This window comes from Chaetodon auriga, chromosome 5 (assembly GCF_051107435.1).
Source record: "Chaetodon auriga isolate fChaAug3 chromosome 5, fChaAug3.hap1, whole genome shotgun sequence".
Classification (NCBI taxonomy): domain Eukaryota; kingdom Metazoa; phylum Chordata; class Actinopteri; order Chaetodontiformes; family Chaetodontidae; genus Chaetodon; species Chaetodon auriga.
In genome coordinates, this window is record NC_135078.1 from 5,959,411 (window position 1) to 5,987,368 (window position 27,958).

The window sequence follows — 27,958 nt, forward strand, 5'->3', positions numbered from 1 at the left end:
ACACATTCAATTATTCATTATTCATACACACATTCAAACAGATGTTATGGAGAGACTGAAGACAGAGGGTAGCCAGTACAAAAATGGCGCCTACTTTCATTCATTTAAGAAATATTTTGACATTTTGGGAAATGTACTTATGATATGCTTACTTGCAGAGAGTTAGATGACAATATTGACACAGTCTCCTATTTGTTTTTGCTTGAAATTATCTCACAAAACCACTGATTGACCCCCCCCCCCCCCCCCCGCCTTTTACATGAGGAGTGATACAAGAAATCTGACTCCTTTATGAAATATTGCAGCCGTGCAGAGATGCATGCATGAAAGCCATTTCTCTCAGTTCCATACACTGAATGTGTTCCGATAAATAATACAAGAAGACAGACTTTCACATACATGAAAGCTGCAAACAGGAATATTGGAGGGATCAAATATTGAAAAGTCTTCTTTCTCTGGAGGGATGATGTCTGCATTAGATTGGTACAGTCAACCAGCAGACATGGTGCCTGACAAAGTGCTCATGTACAGTAGATCTATGAAACCTTAGCTTAGCATACAGACTCATAGCAGGGGGAAACAGCCTTGCTATGTCCAAAGTTTAAAAAATACATCTACCAACAAATATAAAGCTCCCAAATAAACAGTTTGTATCTCATTTGTTTATTCTGAGCACAAGCAGAAATGTAAAAAAAATACAAGTTGTGGTTTTACAGGGAGTTGTGTGACGCAACTCTTTCTTGCTAAGCAGCGGCCATGCACAGGTGTCGGTGGCTGTTTTGTTTTTTTAGGACTGGATGGACTCTAGCCTCGCTAATTCCCTCTGCTTTCAGTCTTCATACTGAGCTACGCTAATCACCTCCTGGCTGTAACTCAATACTTAGCACACAGACATTAAAGTGACAGTAACCTCATTATGTAACTCTCAGCTAGAAAACAAAAAACCCTTCACAAAGCGTTGAACTACTCCATACTGTTACTAATATACACCTTTGCTTTTCCTGCTATGACATGTGAAACTGTCTGTCATGAAAAGGTAAATTTGATGTATATATGACCAGAAAACATGGCCTGTATGATGGAAAGGCGTCATTTACTGGAGACAGTGGTACGCTTTACTGGGACGACTGAACAGGACAAGGCCAAGAACATAAGAGGTTGGGGAACAGTTCGGGTTAGAACCCATGTGTGAGGTGTTAGGACCCGACCGACGAGGATGCGTGGAACAAACTGGGTTTCTGATACAGATCAGCCAGTGACAACCTAGAAACAAAGGTCAGCAGGTGGTGTTGGTGGTGGTGCGGCAGTTTTTATTTCACACAGATGTTTTACAGTCTGAAAACATTATCAGCGTCATTGTAAAGTATTGAAGCAGTTGCAGTGAATGAAGCTGAAAACCAATCAACAATAGAAGAGGTGGCCCAGAGGCAGACACATCTGTTAACAAATGTTCATGTGAGAATACATTCACATTTGCAACAAACACCTTATTTATTTAATGAACATATGAGAAACTTGAATATAGATTAGTTGCAGCCTTGTTATATTTAATTACTGATACACTGTGTTGTCCACATTGAAACAGAGCAAAGCAGAGAAAGTACAACCAGCAGTTTACTGTGTTTTCACTAAATGACACAAAGATCAACCGTCTATTTAATCAAGACTTAGAAATCGATCCCGTCACGTGAGATATGTTGCTTCCATCGTGCTGCATGTGGAAGCTGAGGCCTTGGGCAGAAGACTCACCCCCGTTTCCGGTCGTGTCCCAAAATGCTATGTTCACTCTGCCTGGCACTGGGAGAGGCTCCCTGAACCGGGCCGTGACGCTGACGGGAGCTGTGATGACCCCGACCCCTGATGACACAACAGAGCGATGAGGAGGTCTGACCAGACCAGCACAGCTGAAAATCCTCCACACAATAAAAATATGACTGCAGACCTTTTTCGCAGCAGACATTTGGACTGGGATGTGTCTGCTGTGAAAAAGGCATGTGACCTTTTTTTTTTTTTTTTTTTTTTTTTTTTTTTTTTTTAATCCCTTTGAATAGCAAATGTAAAAGTTTTCATGAACTGGCTTCAGGTTAAACCTATCAATCAGTTTGGTCTTCCCCATAAAATCTATTACCTTTGTGCTTTTCTATTTCGGCCAAGCAGGCAGACAGCATCCAGAGGCTTGGTGAGGCCTGCAATCTGGAGCCAAAGAGCCTGGCCGGTAGAGACAGGAGCCTGGAGGAGGAGACGTCACAGAGGGCCCACACACACTGCAGGCCGGCAGTCCAGGGAACTCTGAGCTTCACCTGCTTTATCCCCTCTGACACAGGCTCATCTGGATGGCCTGATAGAACCAGGAAACATGACCAGGAAGAATTAGGTGAGCCTTATCTCTAAGATAAGAGCGCTGTGGGTAAATATTAAATACAAGGCTGCCTAAAATATAAATAGTCTTAGCAGATATATCTAAATAGTTGCTCACTCTCGCTTTCTCTCCTTGGTGAGCCTCTGTGGCTCTTGTTTTTGGACAGCAGTGTGAGGACGCTCTCCCACACTGGGCATCCAGTGCGAGCAGTGGCAGTCAGACAGATGTCCACCTCCACCCCTGCGTCCGTCTGTCGGTACTCCAGGACTTTGACCTGCAGCATGAACGGGCCCTTCTTCAGCTCATCAACCGGCTGAAGGGTTTTCAAACTCTGACGCACATGAACCAGACCTGCAAAAGCAATTCACAATCAACTTTGATTTCCCTCTAAAGTTGTTTTACAAGCACACCTATAATCAATCTGAGCAGTGGGAATAAACTGTGACTCAACCTGTGAGCTCCAGGTGAGGGAGACATCCGCCAAAACATGACCTGGAGCAAACGGCTTAAAAAATGAGCTTTTAAAGAGACTTCCTGACCTGCCGGGCTGAGCCTGAAGTCCTTATCAGTCAGCACCATCAGCAGCAGCCTGCGACAGAGGAACTCCGGGAAGCACAGTGGGACGTCTTTGAAGTCAGTGTCTGGATAATCCCATCCATAACCTACAGCACTGCAGAACCTCCTCAACAGGGGGGTCTCCAGCCTGCAAGGACAAAGACACTCACTCAAAATGCGGATGACCTGCAGTCAAGACTGTCGGTTTGAAAAGCTTCCTGCTTCAAACCTCAATAGAGGTGGATCGAGCTCACCTGCAGCCCAGCAGCGTGTACACTACATCCTTCCTCGATGAAGGTGCTACGTACAAGCGTCCCGTCCTCCGAGTCAGAGCTTTGGCCAGGTATTTCATGTAAAGATACACCAAACTTGGAAGTCTGTCGTTGTTGAGTACATTTGTTTTCAATAGTTTATGAGAGCAGTAAATGTAAGCGTAAGCTAAATATAGAGAACAGGCAGCGACCGACGCAACAACGCAGCTCTGCGGACTCCACATTTTGGCTCCAAGTCAGTCACTTGAATGCAACACAGCGACTTCGACGATGGCACGATCACTCCGTACCAATGACGTTATGCTTTTATCCGCTTTGGAAATCGCGATCATAAAATTAACAGACTCAGTCCGTGACTTTTGGCTTACAATACGGAGCGCGAGCAGGGACAAACAACACAATCGACTATTTCAGGAAATAAAACGCGCTAGCACACTTGGTGGAAGGTTTAAAAAAACGTCTTTCTTTGGGAGCATTTGAACAACCAAACTTCATTTACATGGTTCAGTGTAATATAATATATATAATAACAACCATTTCACAGTCAGCGTCTTTGTGACAGTTATATTTTTTTCTCAGAAAAGTGTAAAAGCATTTATTATCATTGATACTTTATTCAAAAGCAAATCAAATGTTAACTTTTCAGCATTTTATTGTACTATTCAACAGGAGAGTGAAGATAACCATCCTAATGGCTGCACTGACTTATTTTGAATAACCGTGCTGTATAAAACCTGAACATATATCCCATCGACAGGTGTGAAACATCGAACGATGTTAACAGTCAGATTCAGGCTGACAGGAGACGCTGTGTGTGTCAGTGGGCTCCAATGTTTTTGCAGAAGGGCTCCTGAGGTGAACGATGGTCTCCTGGCAGCAGAGTGCTGGTCCCGTCTTCACCCGCTCCTCTTCATCCAAACAGAAGCAGCAGCACAATGCACACGGCATTCACTGCAATCAACGGCACTGCAGGGCAAGAGAGACGGCAGATGACGTGATCTCACCATACTTCTCTGTCACTCACCCGTGAATAGACTATGCATGTATGTGTGTGTGTGTGTGTGTGTGTGTGTGTGTGGGGGGGGGGGTGTAAAGTGAACACACACCTCTCATCACTGTCCTCACAGATCGGATAAGATTCATTAGCTGCACTTTGATACCTGGTTCATCACCAAAGCCTCCGACACTTTGATCCACTCCCCAGCCGACTAATGGTTGAAACGCCCAGAGAGACACAAAAAAGATATGAAGCTTAATTATTAAAAGAGAGATATTCGTTGACTAAGAACTGTTTCTTTGTGTTCAGTCTATAATGTCTGATTGCTGTACATTCTTCTGTAATAAAGTTGTTTTTAAAAAGAGGTTTATATATATATAAGATTAGTTCTTCCAAATGTTCTAGCTCCAAGTGTTACCAGCTCGTTAGCATTAGCTAGCTACTTCGAAATTCACATGACATTTCCGGGCTCACACAAGTTGAACGACTTACTTTTACTCAGAAATCTTTCCTCGTGTAATACAGCGACAGCATTGACGCACAGGATTGCTGCTTGAATAAGAGAGTACAAAGTAAAAGCCATGTTGGCTAGCTGTGAATTAGCTGACAGTATTTACGTCTGACGTAGCCTACGGTGGCTGAGGAAGGACAAACCCAAAGTCAGCTTGTTGAGACACTGCTTGTCAGACAGATAAGTGACACACGGGAAATGCAGCTTGTGCAAATCTAGCGCAAAGTTCTGTTACCTTATGAAACAGTGGCGGAAGAAGTATTCAGACCATTTACTGAAGTCAAAAGTAGCAGTACTCACTGTAAAAATACTATTATATTGCATTCAAATTTTCCCCTCAGGTAAAGTATTATCAGCAAAGTGTGCTTCAGGTATCAAAAGATTTCTGTATTAGTGTTATGGTCAGTCTTATTGTATTTTGGACCATTAACAAGTAAGCAGAAATTTGATGTTGTCCTGATGTCCTTTGGGTCGTTTTATCTATAACAGTGCATCGTATTTTATAAACTGATCATTTGTTTTGCATGTAAAATCTTAATCTTAAAGGTAACTAGTAACTGAAGCTGTGGAATAAATGTTGAGTTAAAGTTGGCCCAACAGTATTTCCCTGTGAAATGTAGAGAAGTATATTGTACTATGCAATGCAAACACTTGAATACAGTTTACAGTGATTATATGTACTTAGCACAGTTTGCAGTGAGTAAATGTATGAAGTTACATTTCACCACTGCTCATCAGGTGTGGTAGAAGTCCCCACACACTGTACTAAAGTTGTCAAGAATACATTCTAAATTACATTAAAGTACATTTACTATTACCTAATCAATACGAAATACCTGCAAAGTATATTTCAGTCTCATAAGTACTCATTTTGTACAATGAGCCCTCTCATTGTGTTGTGTTGGTCAATCATTAATGCAGTAAAGTGTTAGCATCTGATGTTGTAGCTGGTCATGGTGAGTCTAATTAACATACTGTTGTGTAGATTTGTGTGAAAATGCATTATATTTTACAGACATATCATGATTTGTATGTTAAACCTGAAGCTGCAAACTGACTGGCCATCAGATCAATGTATTGGAGCCACTGCTTTATAAGTATAGACACTGTCAGCTGGCATTAGTACCTGTGGTACTCAGCAAACATGCAATACTGGAGAAGGTTATGGTGCATGGTCTGTGAAGTGAAATCCAGACGAAACAGTCTCAGAAGCACCCTGAGATCCCCTGTGAAACCACGATAGTTGAGCGGTTACTGCACGTCTACCAACCAGTCTTCAATTATGTTTTCATTGACAAAACCCCCCAAATTTCTACAATCAAGAATCAAACACAGAATCATGAGAATAAAAATCTTTATTAGTGTTTTATGAAGTCTGCATAATATGCCACACGCCTGAGAAGCTTATGGTCAGAAAAAAAAAAAAAAAGAAAAAAAAAAAAAAGAACTGCTCTATCAATACCGCCCTCTACTGGTAAAACAACTGCGACATCTACTGTACTGACTGCTTTGCAAAAAGATTACTGTTAAATACACACATACTGTACTACTGTTATGTATATGTACGTCTGGTCCACGTCAGTTTCTGTAATGTATTTTTTCACATTCATATGTTGTAGGCCAAAGATAAAAACAATGTAACACTGGACCCTAACACATGGTTCAGTTCCCCAAATCCAAACTCCACTAGGTGCACTTAAAGTACAATCACTAGTGCCATAAGGTAAACACATTTACATTAAAATGAGGGGAGGGGGGGAAACATGTTAAACTTGCAACAGCCACATAATGACAATGATGGCAGAGTTTAAGCTAATAAGTCTTGTTGTACATACTGTATTTTATAGACAGAACAAATACAATACACACATTAACACAGAATGTCCCAGTGTGCAGGCACATTTGCGCTTCTTTTCACATGGAAGAAAACTGCTCTCCTCCCATGTTTCTGTAACATTTGAAAAGCCAATTATATCTAGTTGAACTTAACCCGCTTGACTAAGCACCAAAAGGCTGCAAGAGGTCACGTGTGTTTTCCAAAAAAAGTGAGGAGATGACTGAATGAATGGCTATCACAAAGTTTTACATGCCTCTGAAATCATTAAAATCATGACAGGAGAGTAGATTTTGGGTTTCAGGCAAACCTGTTGTTTTGTGTACTTTAAATGCACCAGATTTCTTTGGAAAACAAAGGATAGAAACAGGCTACACATCATGTGGGGCAGTGATTTCTTTCTTTTTTTTTTTTTTTAAAACCAAGACAAAGGGCTGCAATTGGGAATGAAGTCAAACAAAACCTTTTGGGTCAAACGAAGGAATGATCCATGCCCTCCATATCACTTTAGAAACAGCTGTGGTCTTGAAAATATTACTTTAATAAAAAGTGAACGACAGAAAATCTTAAGTATATTTATATATAAAAATACATGAGAATACAAAAAAGTAGCAAAACAATGGGGATATAGGCTAAAAACAGAATGATACCTTCAATTTCTCCTGGTGAGACGTTTAATGTTTCACCTCGGAGAGCCCCAGGACTCCCAGTGTCATGTCAAAAAGAGGAAAGAAAAGCTTTTGATATTCTGATATTCTCTGGTCCCTGCCCAGTGCACCTTGCAAAGCCTGGTCGACATCTCATTAGCTTCCACACCAGGCAGTTAAGTGGGGATGAACATCAGCTAAACCAAGGACACGTAGAGTGCCATACAATAACAAAGACACAGACTGCAGCCGGATCCAGCTTGCAGTTTGTTTGGGGTTTTTGAATTCTTATTTTCCAACTAACATTCCTATTTGTCCATTAAGAAGTATGTCTTATAACGACACACGTCGAGAGTTACAAAAAGGGCCATTCTGGCAAAGTCAATTCAATCAAATTTAATAAACACATTGCAGCGTTTCCTTCAGAGGAGAACGGCCACCAAGGCCATCGTTTCTTCACTGAGCCGCCTCCCCCTGACAAAAGAACGGGCCAAGTTTCCCAGAGAAACATAAACTTAGGTTCAGAACAATGGTTGGGGTGGGCTGGAACGAAAATCATTTTAGCATTCAAGCTCGTGTTACTCATACAAGCAATCTTCAATACTGAGAAACTATTCACAGATATTTTTGGTATTTCCCCTACTTCCTGGACTAAAAACCAATATACATTTCATTTGTACCACAAATAGATCTAATATTAAGGATTTGGGGAAAAGCAATTTAACAAGGTGCATGACATAGATGGGTAACAAAGTGCCAAATTCTTTACTGAAAAGTCTGTATGTGTGTGTGTGTGAGTGCGACAGTGTAGGTGCATTTGTTCTTTTGTGTGTATGTGTGTGTGTTTAAAGTTAAAAGAGGGGTGTGGAACTGGGCCACAAATACTATGAAGAATGTTACAGAAAGTTCATTCTGTGGGGTTTCCATGTCTTTTTTTTCATGAGAGGACTCACAAGTTTAGAATTTAATGATCATGTCATGGGCTGCGTTTTTTTTTGGGGCGTTTCCTAGCTGTTTAGGACATACTGGAGCAGCGTGCAGACGGGGAACCCATCTGGGTCAGAACCTTGTCCAGCCACTGCAGGGGGCCGTTCAAATGAAGCTCGATCCAGCAAGGAGTGCTTGTGACAGTCTGCCGCCTGCAAAACAGACACATGCATCTTAATGTCTGGGCTGTGCTGACCTACAACACGTGACATACGATGCTTCACGCTAGGCTTCATTATGCACAGTACGTATTACTGCTGCCAGGAAGAGGGTGCTGTGGTTTGCTGGTCTGTACTTGAAATTTATTGTGAAGGAAATGTGTGTGAAAATAAATCTGCGATTACCACTCCCACTCCCAAACAACAGCAAACATTCCTGGACTGGATTTAACTTTGAGTCACATGTGACAACACCCTACGTTACAAAGGACAGAGGCTGCATTCTCAAGAAAACTGAAGTCAAGAATTTAATGATCATGTCATGGGCTGCGACTCAAGTCAAGTTTTCAGTCCAAGAACATCGTGTGTAACCATGTTGCTCACCTGTACTCGGCTCCCCAGCCTTTGACAAAGCTCATGCGGATGGTGCACATCCTGGTGAGCTGGTAGACAGCTTCAAAGCCCTGGTTGACCGACTGAGCCAGAAGGGCTGCAAATTCCTGGTTGTTGAATATTTTTAAATTACAACCTAGAAGGAACAAAGAAGTAAACAGTTAGTTTGCCAGAGATTCTCCGAAAAAATATTTTAGGGCCTTGACAATAACAAGCCAAAATCTGGCCTTTGGTTGGCAGTGGTATGTCATTGTATGCCTGAGGCCAATTACTGTCCACAGTTTTGTGGTGTTTTCTGCACCACGAACTGACTAACAGGCACATGGTCAAGCCCTTTGACCATACGCTTAAAACTTGTATTCCTTACACTGAGTATGGTCACATTTCTACAGAGGTGAAGACTCCTAAGGCATTAGCCACTGCTTTGGTCTGAATCTGCAGTGAGAGCTTGCCTGGTTGCTGTGAGACTTGACAACATGCAAAGAGCTCCATATATTCATGCTACCCAGCCAGTTTACTTTTGCTCATTGGACATCTTACTGACAATTTCAGAAAACTTCCCTGATTGCTACAGACGTGACATCTTCAGCATCTTACCTGGAGGAATTTTACACACTGTTGCAGGATGCCAACCATACCGCTGGTTGCAGTTTGGACTCTGGACAAAGATGGCGCTATCACTCAGGCACTCAGCAAATACCTCCCCTCCAATATAGTAGAGTCTAACTCCTCTTCCTATAAGCACAGGAAGACAGATGCATTTATATAGTGCTTTTACACACACGCACTTTCAAATGTGGACAAGAGGATGGGGATGAGTCGATGATCTAATCCACCTCCTCACATTCTCACATTTGACGGGAGCAAGACGTGTCAATATGTAAGATCGGACTGGTGACACATATTGAAAGCCTGTCCACAGACGATCAATGACTGTAAAGCCACCTGAAGCAGTACCTTACCTATGTGCCTCCGCGTCATCTCCACAGTGGCGTTCCTGTTGACATTAGACAGCAGGCCCAGGCAGAAACGCTCAGAGTTTGAGGGATCTGTGAATCCATCCACTGTCAGTGAGGGCTGAGAGGCGTGGAACGTCTCCCCCACACGCTGATTCAGCTCATAGTAGGCTATAGAGCACCAGAAGGCTGGCTCTGAGTAAGTCACTGGCTGCAGGTCTACAGGAGAGGATCATGTCAGTAAAGTTCATCTTAACAGTCTCTTTTACATACTGTCCATACACCAATGAAAAGATGTCTGTGTATAGGATATTACATGGTTCCAAACTGAGATGTATTAACAAACACTACGCTTGTATGTTCTGCATTGTTTCAGATGGGAAGGCTTTACATCTTACCCATGCTGTGATTGACAGGAGACAGAGTGCTGGGGGAGAGCTCTGCTGGAGAACCTGACCAAAAAAAACCCAAAAAAACCAAAAACAAAAAAAACCCGATGGATCAGACCAAAGACTTGTGATGAAAGCGGCCAATGCCAACATGATACTGTAAAACTGATCAGTTTGCATTAGAGTGATGAAGAGATTCCATTGTCTGTTTACATAACAAAAGCCTCGTCTGTACATCTCGTTTGTTGAGACTACACGGTATGCACAGAGATCACCATGTATGAAACAGTAAGTAGCTAACTGCTGCTCTTATGATTTACATTAAGAGCACATGGTGACAAAGGATGTACCATCCTTCCTAAGTTCCTCAAGTCCATTACCAGAGAAGCTCCTAGAGAAACTCAGAAGAGTCTAACAAGCATTAGCTCTAAATGCATGTTAACAATAGCTTTGGACCATCGATCTTTGATCCAAGATTGGCTTCTAATGTAGGGTAGATTATAAGCATAATTAATACGGATCATCATTCCAAATGTCTGGTCTATAAAACATGACACATCGAAGCAAAAGAGTGTGTTAATGATAAAGCTTTACAGTGATTTTACTATTAAAAAGTAGCCTTAAACAGCTTTACCCCATTAAAACATACATCTGACTTTGACCTGGTTGGGGAGGTGGGACATACTAATAGGAACGGAGGAGGAGTTGCTAGTCTAGGGTACCTGTGTCCATACTTTGATTCATCTGTTGATCGCTGGCCTCCCCATCCTCACTGATGTAGCCTGGCGGAGGCGTTTCTGTTCAAATGACATGGGCAGAAAGAAATGAGCTGTGACGTTATCACAATTTCACATGGCTGTTTCACATGCTGAAATCAAAATATCACATTTTTCCCTGAAGTGATATAATAATAAAGGCAGATGGAATGACAGCTAAAACCAGGATACAGATGATCACAAGCTCCTCTTTCATTACTACAATATAGGCATGAGAAAAAACCTACATATCTAAACTAGACACCTTACAATACAGCATTTATGGAAACTAATACAGTGCATATAGAAGCACTGTTTCTTCACTTTCATATTTCACTTTGCACATTATGTGATGCTTCAGTGGATCACTCAAACATAAACTCACCTGGTATATAGTTGTTTGGAGGTTCGATTCCTGCAGGAAAGTTTGTGTTCTCGGGTATGGAATGAGTGTAGTCATCCAGAGGTGGCAGCTCTGGCAGGATATCTGAGTGTCTTGGCACAAGAACAGGAGGCAGCACTGCAGGGTTGGGTAAAAGTGTCACAAGAGATGAGTTAGACTCCTATCAGTTAAAATAAACGTCAGTTGTTTTTTGGACAGTTTTAAAGTGAAATATGCACAAGTGCTTTGAAAGTTTCATTATTGTAGAAAAATCTTTGCAACAGCAATAAGACGATGATGAAATACTAGAAGTCCCAAGTGAAACTTAAACTGAAACACTGAGCTGATGGTGGCTTGTTAAGGAAGGGCGAAGCAAGTTTCACTGGAGATCTTAACACCATTCGCCCGCAAACTCTTAAGAGAACAGGTCGACATTTCGGGAGACACGCTTACTTACTGCAAGTTCGATGTGAAGATCGGCACCACTCTCATATCTGTTTGTGAAATATTGTATACGCCTATAGCCAGCAGTCAGTTAGCCTAGCATAAACACTGGCAACACGGGGGAAGCTTACAGCCTTGTTCTGTCTTAAGGTGAAAATTATCTGCCTATAGAACATCTGAAGCTCACTAATTAATCTTGTGAACTTCCTGAGAAGGTATCCACTTGTTACCTGGCAACCTGAAGATGACCACAAGATTCCAGGAAGTGTCTGTGCCCTGACAAGAAACAATCCTGCAGATAACCCTTCTGTAAAACCACAAATTGGTATGTTTTATAAGGATTACACAAACAAGATAGAATGTGTGAATGAGCCTATTTTGGTACCACTGGACACAGCCAGGCTAGCTGTTTCCTCCATTTCCAGTCTTTATGCTAAGATCAGCTCACCTCCTGCGGGCTGTAGCTTCATATTTACTGTACAGTCGTGAGAATGCTATTGATCTTCTCATCTAACTCACGGCAAGAAAGCAAATGAGAGTATTTCCCAAATTTTGTAATTATTCAAGTAAACAAAAAGGAGGAGACTTCAAAAGATCATATAAAAAGGGATGCATCACAACTGGGCTCATTTTCAGATTCCTCAGATTCCTGAAGCCAAATTTGTCCCCATATTATACTAAAACATAGACACAGCACCAACACACAAAATTTTACAAAGCCAACAGATTTAAACAATCATACAACAATCGTGCAGTAGACACTGAAGTACAAGGAGATGTGCACGTTTTAGGTAACAAATGTCCCCTGGACAAGCTCTCACCTGGGGTCTCCACCCTCTGGTAGTGGTAGGGGTTGATGCAGACCTCATCCTTTTTTAGGTGGAAGGCATACTCACAGGCCTCGATGGCGCGCAGCTCGTGGTGGCTATGAAGGTCCGGCCATCGCCACAAGCGGCAGTAGATAACATGGGGAAGCCCCTTCCTGTGGGAGACCTGCAGGCGGCCATCCAGTGATCTGATTGAACAGTAAACAGGAGATGGTGGTGAGAGGGGTGAAAGATACACAGGGGAGAGGGGGTGACACATAACATGGCCGGGTATGGTAGGGAAATGGAGGTGGATAGGATTGAGTGGTGACGAGAACGGGACACAAGGATGTTCTCAATGTGTGTTACCTCCAACATTGTAATGACAACTCTCCCACATCAAAGTTGTGTGCAACACCATACAATATTTGAGGATAGTCACCTGGTTTGGTCAGGGTAGCTGTATAGGCCTGATGTATCCCACTGTTCTATCGTATTTGGTGTACTCAGTCCCCATATTTCAGAGCAATTGCTGTGCACAGAGAAAACAACAAAACAAAAACAAAAAACAAATGATAAACATGGGACATGGCTCATTCAGAAATATCAGTATGGGTAATGTGAACATTAAAAGGCCTCTTTTATTGGAGTCTTATGGCAAAATAAAGACATCAAATTCAGTTTCAGCTGTGGAAATGAAAGATGGGGACTTCAAATAAGAGAAGCCTTTTTGACAGAATTAAGAGGGAAAAAAACACAACATGGAATCTGCTAACACACATAATGAGTGAGACAAAGAGCATTCTTCAACAGCGTGGCATTGTAGCAAACGCTGAAAATAACTCCCAACTTATCTGGAGACATTCAAACAAACACTGAAGACACACAATGGCACAAAAGAGGGGGCGGGGGACAGAGGAGGCAACCTTGGAGGGGGTGGGGTGGGGGGATAAATAAATTAAAAAAAATCATTTTTCAGACATTCTCAAAACACTCACGAGAAAATGGCCAAAAGATAACAACTTGGAATGAGGACAAATGAGAGAAGTTGCTTCTGAATAACAGGACAATAACAAATTCTGCATGTTAAATGCTACAAATACACAACAACATGTACTACTGTAGTACTTCAGTGGGATCTCAACTACCATTCAAAATTGCAATTGTCTGGTTCATGACAGGGCAGGAAACCAACTTTTGTCCACCAGCCATTGCAGCTTGTAGATCCTAACATTCACAGCTATTTTTACCACAGGAAAGAAGGTGTTTAGAGTTGAATCAATCCAAATGTCCAATGGCACCTGCCAAAGTGGCAAGCAGGGTAGACAAGCTCCCCAGTCACAATCAAAATGTACCAACATAAGCATGGCTGGTGGCATTATTTTGGGTTTGTAACCCACCCTCTCTTCTGTAGATACCCTCTTCTAGTCCAGTCCTGCACAAGAAATTATTTCATTCACATCTAGTGAGCAACTGCATCTCCACAAACAGTGCGGCCTAGGACAATTCTCAGGCGATAACAACCAGCCTGTTATCTACAGTCATACAAACATCTGACGTGGTACTTGGCTGCACATCAGTGAGGAATGAATCTGCTAACACAGTGTTCCCACTGAACGTGAGTCTGGGCCATCAAGGCTGGCTGGCTGATAAAGAACACATCTTCTATGGCCCTTTTCATGTCTCCGTCCTCATGAGAGTCATACAAACTGTCTAACTGTAAGTACAGTTGGAAACAGCGATTTGATTCTTTTTCAGCTCATTTGTAATGAGCAATTTGTTTATTTTCTAATAAGCTCCATCTCTAAACAGACCTTTTAACATTCCCGAGAGTTTTACATGTTTTGTAATAATTGCAGGAAATTATGAAAGCAGAATTAAGAAAACAGAAGGGCAACATCAGCATCAGCTAACAGCCCAAGGTGTCAAGGTTTTACACTACCAGAGGTCTCAACTAAGCACACTTGCAGAAACATGTGTAACAGCAGCAGCTTTTTCGCCAACCTTAGTGTGAACAGCAATCCAGTGTCGGGCGTCATACCTGGGAATGGTGACACACTTGGTGTTGCAGTTCTGTGTGGTGATAGCTTTCTCCAGCTCATCTAGCTGGCCTGTCTTCTTTAGCTTCTTCACTAGGCTCTTCACAGCCTTCTCGCACCATTTCTCCTCCTGACCGTTCTGCTCTCCACCGCCGGCTCCACCTGGGCCGCTGGTCGACTTCTTCCAGCCCAACAGCCTCTTCACCACAGGTGGGGTGAACGGCAAGATGGAGGACATCTTAGATGGACAAGCCGGGAGTCTCCAGAAGACTCAACACAAGCTCTCACACACACAGACAGAGGGGACCTAGAGCTACAGTTTGGGCCCTTGCTCTGATGGGGCCCCTCTAGTGACCAGGGAGTCACAGGGTGGAAGCCAGTGCTAGCTGGATATACTCAAAAGAGATGGAAACCTTGGGAGAAAGTCACACACAGAGTACATCATTACAAACAAAACATGGTGCAGAAAAATAGCCATTTCTATCCTCATCAGATCAAAAACGCCTGCCATACTCAATGAAACTTCGAAAAGTGAACAAAATAGTACGGTGGTTTCGGCTGCAACATTGCTAACTTTACATTAGTGCCTTTTGTGTGAAGTTTAGCATTTGGTGAGTTGAACAAGTAGAGATGTCCTCTTGACGTTAGCTTGACACAAACACTGCTCTACATTCAAGCTAGCTAGCTTGGAAACTTCAAAAGTTAACACACGGGGTGTGCCTCATACTGTCGCATTCCGTGCACAGACGCAATCTCTACCGGCTACTAAAGAACATAATGAATTACACAGTGAACGTTTTAAAATGGATGTGAACAAGGAGATTAATTTGTGACAGGCCCCCCAGTGCTAACACTATCTGGCTTGGGAAGGCCGGCTGCTAGCTACCTGGTGGGGGGGCCTGCTTGACTCAAATCACAACAATAAGTTGATTAGCATTAGCTTGTTGGCTGTTTAACAGCTAAATGCTGAAATAGTTTTAGCGTTCAACGAAATGCAAAAAGCCACAGTTACTGTAAATGAGCAGATCGTAGGCAATCCATGGTAAAGACCTCATCTAAGTTAGCTAGGTCAGCTAGCGTTAGCTTCACTCAGCTAGCTGCCAGCTTGTTATCAAAAATCCTTTTGTTGTGATCCACGAAAAAACCTCCTATGCGCAACAGTCAAGTCGCGCTACTTTGCTACCTAACGTCAGATTGTCAAGTAAACCCAGACAATAACTAATCTAATAACAAAAGGTCACTTTATGAGTCTAAACGTTGTAAATTTTTATTTCCATGTAGCTACTGAATGTTTGTGACTTTTACTAAAATATAGACACGGCACCAAAATGAGTTAGCATCTTGGACGAACTCTTCCAAACTGAGCCCTTGCTCCCGCTGGCTAACGGACCTACATCTCCCACACAAAACAACATGCTTCAAAGTCGAGTAAACAGCGAAAAGCATTTTAATAGTTACCCCAGTTTTAAAGTCCAAAGCTCCGTTTTTTGAAGAAAAGACGTGCACAGCCCTCTAAACACCTCGGTGACATAAAAATGTCTGAACGGTATTATACTGCAGCTAATTTTGACAAGGCTTGTGGGCTCTTCTCAAGTTGCTACCAGAGCTACTGGAGCTAGTTTGCAAGGTTTGGTAGACCGGAACAACAAAACAAACCTGATGGCTACGTACGGACTCTTAATCCCTCCTATTCAAAAACTGATTGGAGGATTATAAAACGACATATTCTGAATACTGGCTGGTTTTTGACCATCTTTATTGTTTATTTGACAGCATGGCCTTATATCTGTCATTCAGAGAGGTTTGGAAAACAAACAAAAGACAACAGCTAATTAAAAGCAAATTGAGTGTATATGTAACATGCACATTAATAATAATAATAATAATAATAATAATAATAATAATAATAATAATAATAATAATAATAATAATAATACAATTGCTCAGGATTATATATAATATGTGGCAAGAAGACGTAGCTCCGCCCCTCAGTCAGGTGTTCAATCAGGTTGTATTGGCCTCACCTGGTACCTTTATAAAATGCTACACTTAGCACTTGGCGGCACCTGGTCCGTTTATTTTATCTGTGGCGATGGGAGGACGTCTGTTTCTTTGTGCAGTCTTATTGCAGTTGTCAGGGCCCTTGCAAGGTGAGCAGCTAAGTGTGCCAAAACGGTTTTACACCATCTACAAAAATATCCTGATTAGACTTTTGTAATCATCATTTATTCAGTGATGATTCTCAATCACACAATGAGGGACGTGTTATGAGCTGTACATTTACATATATTTATTTATTTACTTTTTCAGTGAGTGACATTTTGTGCTTTTCTGCTAACTTGATCCAAACAGTTGTTTCAGTTGGAGCCGGTCCATTGAAGTGTGGCCTGGGCTCTAAACTGTGCAAAGATGGCTCAGAGTGTGTCCTCTACAACCATTTGTGTGATGGAGAGCCTGACTGCAAGGATGGTTCAGATGAAGAGGACTGTGCATCAGTATGCAATGAAGGTACTGGATTGTGTTGACCTGTTTCATCAGGTGGATAGTATTACTGAAAAGAATAAGCCGGCAGAAGTCAAATTAAACCAGACTATTTGAAATTGGCATAATGAGTACAATGCATGTTTTGTTTTATTAAAATAAACCTTAACAAAATGTCCAAATTACTCCGAATCAAAATATTAATGTGTTAAAAACCTGAAACTGTAATTGTAGACAGATGCAAAATTTTCACATGAGAAAACCTTTTTACCCAAATCTGGTTCACACTCCCGCCAGTAGAATCAAATGCAGTGCAATACAATCTCCTGCATCTCCTTATATTCCTTAAAAATGCAGTTTCCATGAAGGAAATACTAACACCCACTGATGTAAAACACTAAATCCTGTTGGATTAAACAGGGCAAAATGCTGGTGCTGGTGAATTGTATTGCATTATACTGACAGATGTTTCTCTTATTTTTGTCCACCCTGTTTATATCATTGAGGGTAGGCTAAGTAACAGGAAGACCTCTCCTTCAACAAAGGCTGTTCATCATAAGATTAGTGTAGATTAGATTTATCACAAGAGTCTTGTATTAGTTTATGCTGGATGTACCTAATAAATTGGCGACAGTGCAATTCATCTGTTTGTGGACGACATTGCTCTGTATACAACACCCCCATCTACTGCCCAGGTGACTCAAAATTAGCATGTTGATTTCTATACCGTACAGCAAACTTTCATCTTAAAGTGCTGTTTAACCCACATAAAACAAAATGAATCGTTCTCTAGAAAACTAAAGGTCCCACTGAAATGAATATTACTATTACTGGGGCTCCAACTGAAAGAGTAACATATTACAAATGGCTTGTTTTGTTTTCTGGCTGGATGACAAGCTGTGCTTTAAAAACGTATTCAGTGACTAAGTCCTTTTAGAGGGAAAACAGACTTTTTTTTTTTTTTTTTTTTTTTTAAATAGAAAGAAGACTTGTATTTAGTCAAAAATTGCAGACAGCAAATTGTCCAGTCAACCTATTTACCTGTTATGGACTATAGGACTATAGTGGTGTCATTTACATGCATTCTTCTGCTTCCACTCTTAAACATCCTTGAGGTAGTCGATCATTCTGCTCTCACGTACATATCTGTACACGCACAAGCTGATCCCTTTCAATAAGTTTCAATCTCTTTTGGTAGACTAAGAGTAGTGTTAATGTAGGTGTTTTCTTTGAGCTGATCTCATGATGTCCATTCCCTGTTTATTGTGCAACCTGATTTTCATTTATTAATTTAGCAGGGGCAGTGCACAATACATGTAACAGATGCAACTAAAAACTCATTTGTATCCTTCATGTTCCTCACTTGTTTTATATGTATTCAAATTTAGTTTTTGTATTATGTATGGTAATTTTTAGATGTACTGTATCTAATATGTGTGATAGGGGCATCATTGCAAGGAGAGGTTGCTCTCAATGGCCTTCTGGTTAAATAAAGGTAATATATAATGATTGTATATAATTCAGTCACTGTTTCAGTATCAATCTTCTATTCGGCATCCAAATAAACATATCAGTAACTTAACAGCAAGCAAAAATAGGCTGTAATCTTTGATTGGGTCAAATCCAAAACTTGTATTAGACTGTCAAATACCTGTATCCAAACAGATCAGTTCCAGTGTGCCCATGGGAAGAAGTGTATAGACAAGGACCAGGTGTGCGACGATATATCTCAGTGTCAGGACCGTTCTGATGAACTCCACTGTACGAAGCGAACTGAGGGCTGTGTTCACCAGTGTGACAACAAGAGTCGCTGCTTACCTGCAAAGTTGCTCTGTGATGGAGAGAGGGACTGTTTAGATGGCACGGACGAAGCCAGCTGTGGTAGGTTGAAATGATCAGCGCTCTTACAGGAGATGATCACATCCATATTTCACAATAACATAATATGCAATCTTAAGTCATAATATTTATCTGAATTGGCATCTGCATTAGAGGACCAAGAGGAAGATGGGCATGAAAAGGAAGAAGGGACAAGTCTAAACTCTGTGCCTGCTGCCTCAGTTGGCTCATCGACCCCCATTAGGTGTTCACTGGGTTCTAAAGCCTGCAGGGACAACACAGAATGTGTCCTCTACCACCATGTCTGTGATGGAGAAGCAGACTGCAGAGATGGTTCAGATGAGGAAGAATGTGTATTAACATGTGACACAGGTAATGTGGTGGTAGGTTTGGGTGGGTGTGATCTCCTCTGCGGGAGTATGAATTTACTGCCCTCTAGTGGGGAGCCTCGAATCTCAGTTTTATGTTTCAGCACATCAATATCATATGCTGATGTCTATGCACTTTAAATGTATAGGATGTTGCTTCAGTGATGTTGGTGCAGAGAGAGTCTGCAATTTGGCTTCACACTTTTTACTGACCATAAGTGAGGAAGACCATAAGTAAATGTAACTACTGACTGAATGTAGTCAAAACACATTGATCTGAAGCAACATTGGATTGCACTGTTACTACAAAGAAGTACATAACTGTGCATGTGTTGTGAGCATACACAAATAGCATTATATGTGTGTAACAATGGAGTTAATATGCTGCATAGAGAAAGATATTTGAGATATATCCCCAGGATTATTTATGGACAGCTAAATCCATTAAAGCTGGGAACATGCTGCACAGTTTGAAGCTCAGTTATAACCCCAGTCCTGCCAGCAGTCCTGATCTGCTATGTATCCTCTGTAGACCAGTTCCAGTGCGCCCATGGAAAGAAGTGCATAGAGCAGAGCCAGGTGTGTGACGGCGTGTCTCAGTGTCAGGACCGCTCTGATGAAGAGGGATGTGCCAAGCAGATAGAGGGCTGTGCTCACCAATGTGATGACAAGAGACGCTGCATTCCTAACAGCTTCCTCTGTGATGGGGAGAGGGACTGCTGGGATGGCAGTGATGAGGCAAATTGTGGTACGTTGCCAATGAACCACGAAATTAATATCTACCCACTAATTATTAATGTATTAATGTGTATGGGACACCTTTGTGACCTTTGCCCCCCCTCCCATAGCGGACGAGGGCTGCAGTGCCACTGAGTTTAAGTGTACCAGTGGTCAGTGCCTGTCGGCCACAATGCGTTGTGATGGTCACCCAGACTGCCGGGACCGCTCGGATGAGGACAGCTGCACCAATGCACCGACCTGCACCACCAAACACCGCTGCCCCCACAGCAAGGAGTGTCTGGTGCAAGAGTGGATCTGTGATGGAGATCAGGACTGCAAAGATGGCACAGATGAGAAGGTGGATGTTGATGGCAATGACAAATGAACACTTTTCAGGAGCAAGAGTTTTCTCAGTTGGATCATATTGCTTTCTGTAATGTACATATAAAATTGGGCATAAAACAACAGCTGTGAATTAAAACTGAGCAAACATAATGATCAAATACTTGATGATGTAGTGGTTTAAAGCCAGGTACTCTTACAGTTGTCACATTCACCCAAAACTGAAGTACTAGTTTAAATGACTGTAAAATAATCCTTTGTTTTCTCTTCAGGATTGTCCTGTGGCTCCACTGAACTGTGGCGAGTTTCAGTGGTCGTGTAAATCCAAGACAGAGTGTGTCCCTTCAGCCTGGAGGTGTGATGGCATGAAGGACTGTGATGATGGCAGCGATGAGACTGAATGTGAGTAATTTCACAATACACAACATGGAAAGAGGTGGAGTTGTGAAAAGAAATGAAACAACGCTTCATTTTAAGTGAATGAGGGCATCATCATAGTCTGGCACCTGCAACATCTCCAGTTCAAATCCTGCTCTGGATTTATTATTACACATCATCTTCACTTAATTCCTGTTTTAGTGTCAAAGTCAAAAAATGCCAAAAAGCAATTAAAAGTGTGTGAAAAATCATTATTTATGGTTAAACACTAAAATCTACCGAGTCCAGACCAATAAATTTTCCTTTCATTTCAAAATGTAGCTGAGTACCTACAAAATTCTGCATTAAACATGAAAATGGTGTGTGTGGGTACCAGGTGGGGTGGTGACATGCCTCCCTCACCAGTTCCAGTGTGGCAGCCAGGAATGCCTGGATCCAGTCCTGGTGTGCAACGGCATTACCAACTGTGCCGATGGCTCAGATGAGGGAGGCAGCTGCCAGATAAACTGTGCAGAGGCAGATTACAGCCGCTGCTCTCAGAGCTGCTACAGCACTCCACTGGGAACGGTGAGTACCCTGCAGTTAACTAATTAAGTCGTGTGTCCTGCAGATCGGTGGCTTACAATGGAAAAGTAAAGATAAATGCAGTTGAAACTACACTGTATGTAGCAACACAATTTGAAGTTTCTGAATCAGAATCAGAAAAAGCTTTATTGCCAAGTACGCTTTTACACATACGAGGAATTTTTTCTGGTGAAATTGGTGCATGACACATCTACTAAAATAAGAGCATAAAATATAACAATTTAAATATATATAGACAAGTCTGTTTTTTGTTGTTGCTATTTTCCGGAAACACAGTCTGTTTTTCAGAAAGAAGTCCAAGTTGAGCGTTAATGTAACGCATAGAGTTATATTTATATCAATCAATGTGACAGAATGAGTCCGAGGTGGAATGTGAAGAGTATCGGGGGGGTGGTGGGTAGAAAGACAATTCCGGGTAAACAAGCATTTTGTTTATGACATAAAAATGATTATATGTTGACTAAAATGACTATGATGGCCTACCCTCTGATAAGTGTCTTGTTTCAAACGTTGCTGCTCCTGACTAATTCTTGGTTCTTGCTGTGTAGCGTTGTCGGTGTACAGCCGGGTTTCTGCTCATGGAGGACGGGCTGACCTGTGCTGATATTGATGAGTGTGACAGCCCAGGTGGGTGCAGTCAGCTGTGCACCAACACTCCAGGCTCATACCAATGTGACTGTCACCCAGGCTACATAATGGAGGCAGATGGACGCCACTGCAAGATCACTGGTAAAGTCCTTCAGTCGCCAATATCCTTCAGTCAGCCATAGAACATTGTTTGGAGGGGAAGCATTACAGAAACAAAATGTTTAAATTACATATATTGCAACTTAAGGGAATAGTTGGCATTTTGGGAAATACATTTTTCATACAATTGACTGACTTGCCCAGAGTTGGATGAGGAGCTCAACACCACACTCACATCTGTCCATTTAAATAAGGACGTACAGCCAGGAGATGGATAGCTTATCTTACCATAAAGACTGGAAGCATGGTGAAACGGACAGTGTAAGTCTGTCTGAAGATGAGAAAATCCACCTTACAACACCTCTGAAACTCACTAACTAATTGGTTATATGTGTTCCATTACAATTTATATGCCAGATTATTTCTTGGCCTGGTGTAGTGATTTGAGTTCTGCCTAGCTGCTTCCCCCTATTTCCAATCTTTATGCTCACCTGAGACAAAGGCTTGTGACAAACTAAATGGGGCCAAAAAGAACTATTACACTAGAAATCTCCTCTTTTCATTCTTCAGGTGAGCCCTTCCTGTTGTCGTCAGTCCAGACGGACCTCCTCTTGTTTGGCCTACGCAGTGGCAGCCTAGATGTGTTGTCCTCCTCTGCCAAGAAGGCTATCCTCTCCCTGGACTATGACTGGAGGGAGCAGAGGGTCTTCTGGGTCAGTCTGGACACTGAAAGCATCAGGTGGTCCTCACTGGACCAGAAGAGCACAGGAACTCTGATTAAAGGTTGGTGCAACACAAAATGTGGTTGGAGTATTGTAGGTGTCTGATGTCTACATTTGTTATTATCGATATGGAGGAATAGGCTTTCACTGTCATGCACAAAGATATCTCCTCAAGACATGATGGCGTTTGTTCTCACAGGTGTCCGGGCTGATTCTGTAGCTGTGGACTGGCTTGGGAGGAACCTGTACTGGATTGATGGAGTGAACAGTCAGATTGTTGCCATCAGACTGGCCACAACCACTGTGAAGTCACTCAACCACAGCGTCATCCTGGACGAAGACCTGGATCAGCCTCGCTCTCTGGCATTGCTGCCCCAGAAAGGGTCAGAGTGACTTCATTTCACACTCCAAACTACTCTACAATATTTATAAAAAGTTTAAGATTCAGTCTTTAATTTCCTACCAGGCTGATGTTCTGGACAGAGATAGGTAATGTAGTGAAGATAGAGCGTGCTGGGATGGACGGGTCAGAGAGGATGGCAGTGGTGAACTCCAGTCTAGGCTGGCCTGGCGGTGTGGCTGTGGACACAATCTCTGACAGAGTGTACTGGACAGATGAAAGGCTGAGGGCGATTGGATCTGCAACACTGGATGGAGATGACATTCGGGTAAGGTGTTTTGTGAGGAGGATGTTGTCATGTTGATCGGTTTTTCTGCCTCAAATAGATTTTTTTCCTCACTTTTTAGATGCATTTATCCCAAAGTTTGTTGCTGACTCTTGAAATGAATTTAAACACTACAACCGAATGCTAAATACCAGGAAAAGGTCATCCTGACCTCCTTATCATTACAAGTACCCCACAAATGGCACTTCATGGGATGTGGGATGGGATGTAAATAAATAAATGTGCTGTGTCTAAATGTCATTTTCAGATTCTACAGATGAAAGAAACCAGCAACCCATTCTCACTGGCCGTGTTCAATGGCATGCTCTACTGGTCTGATGCCAAGAAGCGAGTGGTGCTGGCTGCTCATAAAACCTCCGGCAAAAACCATCAAGTTCTCCTGAAACGACCAAGACAACCTTTTGGTGTGAAGGTGAGTAAAATGTTGAAATAAGGACATTTATGCACAGGAGGAAATGGGGCAGGTATTGTATGATAGAGACACTGTAGCTAAACTTGGATCACTTCATGTGTGTGAAGTGCTCAAAACAGCTTGCCAAACTGCCCACGCACAGCTATGCCATTGTATCTTCAAAGCTTTCCACTTTATTGGCCTAATTTGGCACAGTTTTTCAGAAATGAAAGTACGTGGGTTGCTAATGCAAAAATAGCAGAGCTGGTGTTTGAAATATCACATCTCACACTTAGTACATTTATAATTTTAGTTTTTAAACAGAATGACTTGTAAGGTGCAAAGAAGCATTGTTAAAAGCTAGTCCTGTTCATTGCTTGGTTTGCAGGTCATCCACCCTTTGCTCCAAATGGGCATTGAGAACCCCTGCGAGAAGACGGACTGTTCACACATGTGTGTGTTGGCCCCGGGGCCCAGGGCTGTGTGCAAGTGTCCTTCTGGTCTTTTACTGGCTGAGGATGGCCTGACCTGTTCCAGCCTGGTCAATTCTGCGTTCCTGCTGATGCTGTCTCCCTCCACAGTCACCCAGGTTTTACTATAAAGCACAGTTGCACTTGGTCTGATTTGCTTTGACAGAACATACTTTAAAGGAATAGTTGGACATTTTGATACCTCTGTCATAGCTGTACGGTGGTGATGAAGCTGCAACCAATCAGCTTAGCACAAGGATCAGAAATGACTAGCTAAGATAATCTAACCAGTAGATAATGACATCAGTGGTACTTCTGGTGGCCATAACTTGCAACTTATGATGCATCAGCATATGAAAGTATGCATAGTTTATACATTGTTTTAGATAAATGCTATTTAATCCCAGTGTTCTCTGTAGATCTACTTGCAGTCACAACACAGAGCAGCAGAGCTGCAGGGCTGGCCTGAACACCTGGCCCTGCAGGTGCCCAGTGTCAACAAGGCAGCCATCATGGACTACAGCCTTCGTGACCGCACCCTATTCCTGACAGATGATGGCACAACTTCTCTCAGCTCCTTCAAGATGATGGACTCAGACTTGTCCCCTCAAGGGCAGCTTCTCAAACTCCTGGGTGACACCATCACTGCCATGGCCCTGGACTGGGTAACACTTAATGTTTACTGGAGCAGTAACAAACAGCCCCGTCTGCAGGTCACCTCCATCATGGCTGCCCATACTGCTGTTCTCATTAAGGAAGGCATTGGCAGAGTGGAGTCCATTGCCCTCCACCCTCCCAGTGGCAGAGTTTGTTTCACCAACCTTGGCCTGCAGGGTACAGGTACTGTGGCTACTTTAGAGTGTGCCAACATGGATGGTACTGGGCGGAGTGTGGTGTGGAAGGATGCTGTCCAGCCCACATCTCTGACCTTCTCTAATAATGGGGATACCATTCATTGGGCTGACACTGGTAAGAATTGTTTTCATTGGATAGTTACTGGAAGTTTTGTCTCAGATGTGTTCTTGTGCATTGAAAGTCAAAAATGCTGCTGAATAAAAATGATTTGTTGTTTAGAAGAGCAGTAATATGGCTTGAATTCTTTACCAGGTTTAGGGGCCATTGGCTCTGTCCAGCTAGATGGATCTGGATACAAAGAGTTGAAGGCTGGTGATGGCCTGGCTGCTGTGACTCTGAGTGATGACACACTGCTCTGGATGACTGTCAGTGGTAATAGCTCATATAGCATGCTCTAAAATGAAATGACACCTAATGCCATGTTGTATGTACCAACAACCAGGAGGTGGCGCTGTTCATCATAACTTTATCTTAAATTGTTTCTGTACTGCATTTTTTTTTTTAAATCTACATCAGCAGCTCAGTACATACAAGAAAAAAACAACTTTGTAATAACAATTGTTTCCTTAGATTTGTAGCTATATTACTTTGTGTTGGCCCTTTCCTTCAGACAAGACCAGGCTCTGGTACAGAGATGAGCAGCAGCAGAACAAGCTGTGGTTTGAGGTGGGCACAGAGGTGGTCAGCCTAAAGGCGTTCGGCAAGTCCAGTCAGACTGGTATGTAAGAAAAAGCACACACTAACAGTTCTGATGGCAGTTTGCAGGGTCTGCCAAATGTGAGCGTACTGAGGTGATAAATGTCATCTAGTTCCCAACATCAACACAAACTCCAGATGACTGACAGTTTACCCACCTGTTTCTCACAGGTTCAAACCAGTGCACAGACAGCAATGGCGACTGTCAGCACTTATGCCTTGCCACTCCAGGAGGTCGGACATGCAAGTGCGCCCATGACCACGTCCTTGTGAATGCCACCCACTGCAGCCAGGAGCAGGGCTGCCCAGGTGGCAGCAGGCCCTGTCTGGATCAGCTCTCATGCCAACCTGTTGAGAAGTTCTGTAATGGGCATGTAGACTGCTCTGACCACTCCGATGAAAATTGTGAGTCTTTATACCTCCTTCACAAAGCTGTGAGAACTGGAAAATATGATGCAAGTAGATGTAATGGCAGGGTTTTTGATTGATCATTTCTCTTAGGTGTCAGTCTGAAGCAGTGGTCAGGAGCCAGGATCCCTGCTCCCACCCAGGCCAGCAGCTCCTTTCCTCCATCTTCTCCTCTCACTACTCTCTCTGACGTCACTGGCCTGAACACCACCATGAATGTCAGCAGTCAGCTCAGGTTCCTGGATGCCCAGGAGTGCAGCCAGAGACGCTGCAGTGGCAACGGACACTGTGCGGAGACCAATGGAGACATTGTGTGTGTATGTCCACTGGGCTACAGCGGTGATTCCTGTCAAGACCATCTCCTAAAGAGCATACAGGGTCCCATTGTCTACAGTGCAGCAGGGCTCTGTGCAGGAATGGTGGTCATTACTGTGTTGGCTGTGGTGGTTAAGAGGAGGAAGAGTGCTAACACAAGGTTTGTAACAATGCTAGCATGCTTCCTGTGTATGCTTGGCAGGTATGTTTTAAAGGTTTACATCTTAGCATGCTAACATTTGCTAATTATCGCTAAATACAAAGTACAGCTGAGGGAATGGCTTTAGCCTTGCAAGTATTTGACAAATGAAAATGTGACTTGATTGCACTAAATTCATAGTTACGGGACCACAAATGTCTGAAAGTAACTGAGCCAAAGATGCATGGAGGACATTAAATGTCCCTTTTCCTAAACAACATGGTATCAAGACAGACTGCCACCAACCAGCTTAATAATATGGATGTGAACAATACACAGTGTTAATTTTGACAAGAATTTTAAATTTAGTTTTTGTCTTAGTCTCTTACTGAAAATAATTTTAAATTTAGTTTTAGCATCTAATGAGATGGGGCAGTGAGAGAATTTGACTTGCACTTGCAGAGGTGATTGGTTAAAAATGAAAACAACGCCCAGGTTGTCGGCCCGAACACAAACAACGTTGTCGTCTCGTCTTTAGTCGTCAGGGCATGATGAACAGAGATTTCACTGTAATTTTTGTTATCATGATTTTTTTCATTTACGTTGTTATAATTTAGTCATGCAATAAAATGATGTCAACGAATATTTATCGGCGTTTTGTCGTTGACAAAATTAAGACTGAATAAACAGCCAGTTTTCTTCATTGGATGTCTGTGCAGACGTGGTTAAATGTTTGCCATGTGTTGCACAGTTGACTTTATAGAGGTAGCATTAGACTGCATTTTTGTATTTCATTCTCACAGGAGAGTCAGCTCAGCAGCAGTGAAGGAAACAAGCATGACTGACCTGGAGAATAAGGCTGAGAACGCCCCAAGTACACAAACTTCTCCAGCAGACCCAGACAAACCAGAGGTGGATCTCCCAAAAACTCCATAATCTAGCAGGTTCCAAATTTATCTTACTACGCTTGTGGATTAATGGTTTCTTTCTTTGCAGGAAGTGGTATCTTCTGTGGACTGAGGCTGATTCATGGGCATGCAACATTTTAAATAAACAGTTTGCATTTTCCACTGTTTCCTGTGAAGTTATTTCAGCATTGTTTACTGTCAGTTAGACCACCAGTGTTGAAGTTTTGATGTGCACTGACTTAAACATTGTTCACACTGATTGAAAGATGGGTGGTAGTGCCATGAATCTTTGTAAATCATCTTGAAGCATCAAAGAGATTGAACATTGAGGATGACAAAGGACAAGGATCTGACATTGAAGGAAGCAAAAGAGAAACCTCGAACTCTCCTGGGAGGAGACCTCAAGTGCAGAAATTGCCATGCTGTTTTGTGTATTCTCAGATCTGAAGGATGGAGCTGCAGCTGCTCAGAGGTCCTTGATCTA

General features: G+C 42.4%; 4 protein-coding genes across 7 annotated transcripts; 1 reads left to right on the top strand and 3 right to left on the bottom strand.

Moving 5' to 3' along the window:
* Window positions 1–1,293: 1,293 nt before the first annotated feature.
* LOC143321376 (uncharacterized) lies at window positions 1,294–3,583 on the bottom strand. The gene is made up of 5 exons (XM_076731682.1): window positions 3,169–3,583; window positions 2,899–3,062; window positions 2,477–2,710; window positions 2,129–2,338; window positions 1,294–1,857 (listed from the first exon to the last, which is right to left on the bottom strand). The coding sequence occupies exons 1-5, from the start codon at window positions 3,408–3,410 to the stop codon at window positions 1,661–1,663; spliced, it is 1,047 nt and encodes a 348-aa protein (XP_076587797.1). The 5' UTR covers window positions 3,411–3,583; the 3' UTR covers window positions 1,294–1,660.
* A 392-nt stretch (window positions 3,584–3,975) lies between these two features.
* On the bottom strand, window positions 3,976–4,834 carry LOC143321377 (immediate early response 3-interacting protein 1-like). The gene is made up of 3 exons (XM_076731683.1): window positions 4,676–4,834; window positions 4,293–4,394; window positions 3,976–4,152 (listed from the first exon to the last, which is right to left on the bottom strand). The coding sequence occupies exons 1-3, from the start codon at window positions 4,764–4,766 to the stop codon at window positions 4,097–4,099; spliced, it is 249 nt and encodes an 82-aa protein (XP_076587798.1). The 5' UTR covers window positions 4,767–4,834; the 3' UTR covers window positions 3,976–4,096.
* Window positions 4,835–6,040: 1,206 nt separating this feature from the next.
* Window positions 6,041–16,115, bottom strand: LOC143320337 (mothers against decapentaplegic homolog 2). 4 transcript variants are annotated; one of them, XM_076729868.1, is made up of 11 exons: window positions 15,943–16,115; window positions 14,487–14,897; window positions 12,888–12,977; window positions 12,461–12,654; window positions 11,199–11,333; window positions 10,793–10,855; window positions 10,068–10,121; window positions 9,676–9,888; window positions 9,311–9,448; window positions 8,705–8,849; window positions 6,041–8,314 (listed from the first exon to the last, which is right to left on the bottom strand). In XM_076729868.1, the coding sequence occupies exons 2-11, from the start codon at window positions 14,720–14,722 to the stop codon at window positions 8,191–8,193; spliced, it is 1,392 nt and encodes a 463-aa protein (XP_076585983.1). In that variant the 5' UTR covers window positions 14,723–14,897; window positions 15,943–16,115; the 3' UTR covers window positions 6,041–8,190. The 4 variants fall into 4 exon arrangements, with proteins under 4 accessions (XP_076585983.1, XP_076585982.1, XP_076585985.1 ...); XM_076729867.1 differs by having other exon boundaries at window positions 10,781–10,855; XM_076729870.1 differs by lacking the exon at window positions 12,888–12,977.
* A 461-nt stretch (window positions 16,116–16,576) lies between these two features.
* Window positions 16,577–27,598, top strand: lrp13 (low-density lipoprotein receptor related-protein 13). The gene is made up of 21 exons (XM_076729866.1): window positions 16,577–16,640; window positions 16,834–16,992; window positions 18,631–18,846; window positions 18,958–19,176; window positions 19,705–19,920; window positions 20,021–20,250; window positions 20,507–20,636; window positions 20,989–21,179; window positions 21,746–21,926; window positions 22,455–22,667; window positions 22,806–22,989; window positions 23,073–23,274; window positions 23,540–23,704; window positions 24,072–24,272; window positions 24,573–25,122; window positions 25,261–25,380; window positions 25,619–25,726; window positions 25,876–26,109; window positions 26,206–26,587; window positions 27,370–27,478; window positions 27,563–27,598. Exons 1-21 carry the CDS (start codon window positions 16,577–16,579, stop codon window positions 27,584–27,586), a joined length of 4,098 nt encoding a protein of 1,365 aa, XP_076585981.1. The 3' UTR covers window positions 27,587–27,598.
* The last annotated feature ends 360 nt before the right edge of the window (window positions 27,599–27,958 follow it).

Bases quoted from the DNA above. Each gene is read 5' to 3' on its own strand.
- LOC143321376 (XM_076731682.1), bottom strand. From the start codon at position 3,410: ATGTGGAGTCCGCAGAGCTGCGTTGTTGCGTCGGTCGCTGCCTGTTCT. The intron at 2,711-2,898 runs GTCAGGAAGTCT...TTGCTTTTGCAG, and splicing joins CTTCAGGCTCAGCCCGGCAG to GTCTGGTTCATGTGCGTCAG. The intron at 2,339-2,476 runs GTGAGCAACTAT...TGGTTCTATCAG, and splicing joins ACCAAGGAGAGAAAGCGAGA to GCCATCCAGATGAGCCTGTG.
- LOC143321377 (XM_076731683.1), bottom strand. From the start codon at position 4,766: ATGGCTTTTACTTTGTACTCTCTTATTCAAGCAGCAATCCTGTGCGTC. The intron at 4,395-4,675 runs GTAAGTCGTTCA...TTCAACCATTAG, and splicing joins GGAAAGATTTCTGAGTAAAA to TCGGCTGGGGAGTGGATCAA. The intron at 4,153-4,292 runs GTGTGTGTTCAC...CTTGCCCTGCAG, and splicing joins TGTGAGGACAGTGATGAGAG to TGCCGTTGATTGCAGTGAAT.
- LOC143320337 (XM_076729867.1), bottom strand. From the start codon at position 14,722: ATGTCCTCCATCTTGCCGTTCACCCCACCTGTGGTGAAGAGGCTGTTG. The intron at 9,449-9,675 runs GTAAGGTACTGC...CTGTGCTTATAG, and splicing joins GATGACGCGGAGGCACATAG to GAAGAGGAGTTAGACTCTAC. The intron at 8,315-8,704 runs GTGAGCAACATG...TCTGTTTTGCAG, and splicing joins GGCTGGGGAGCCGAGTACAG to GCGGCAGACTGTCACAAGCA.
- lrp13 (XM_076729866.1), top strand. From the start codon at position 16,577: ATGGGAGGACGTCTGTTTCTTTGTGCAGTCTTATTGCAGTTGTCAGGG. The intron at 19,921-20,020 runs GTACGTTGCCAA...CCCCTCCCATAG, and splicing joins CAGTGATGAGGCAAATTGTG to CGGACGAGGGCTGCAGTGCC. The intron at 21,180-21,745 runs GTGAGTACCCTG...CTTGCTGTGTAG, and splicing joins ACAGCACTCCACTGGGAACG to CGTTGTCGGTGTACAGCCGG.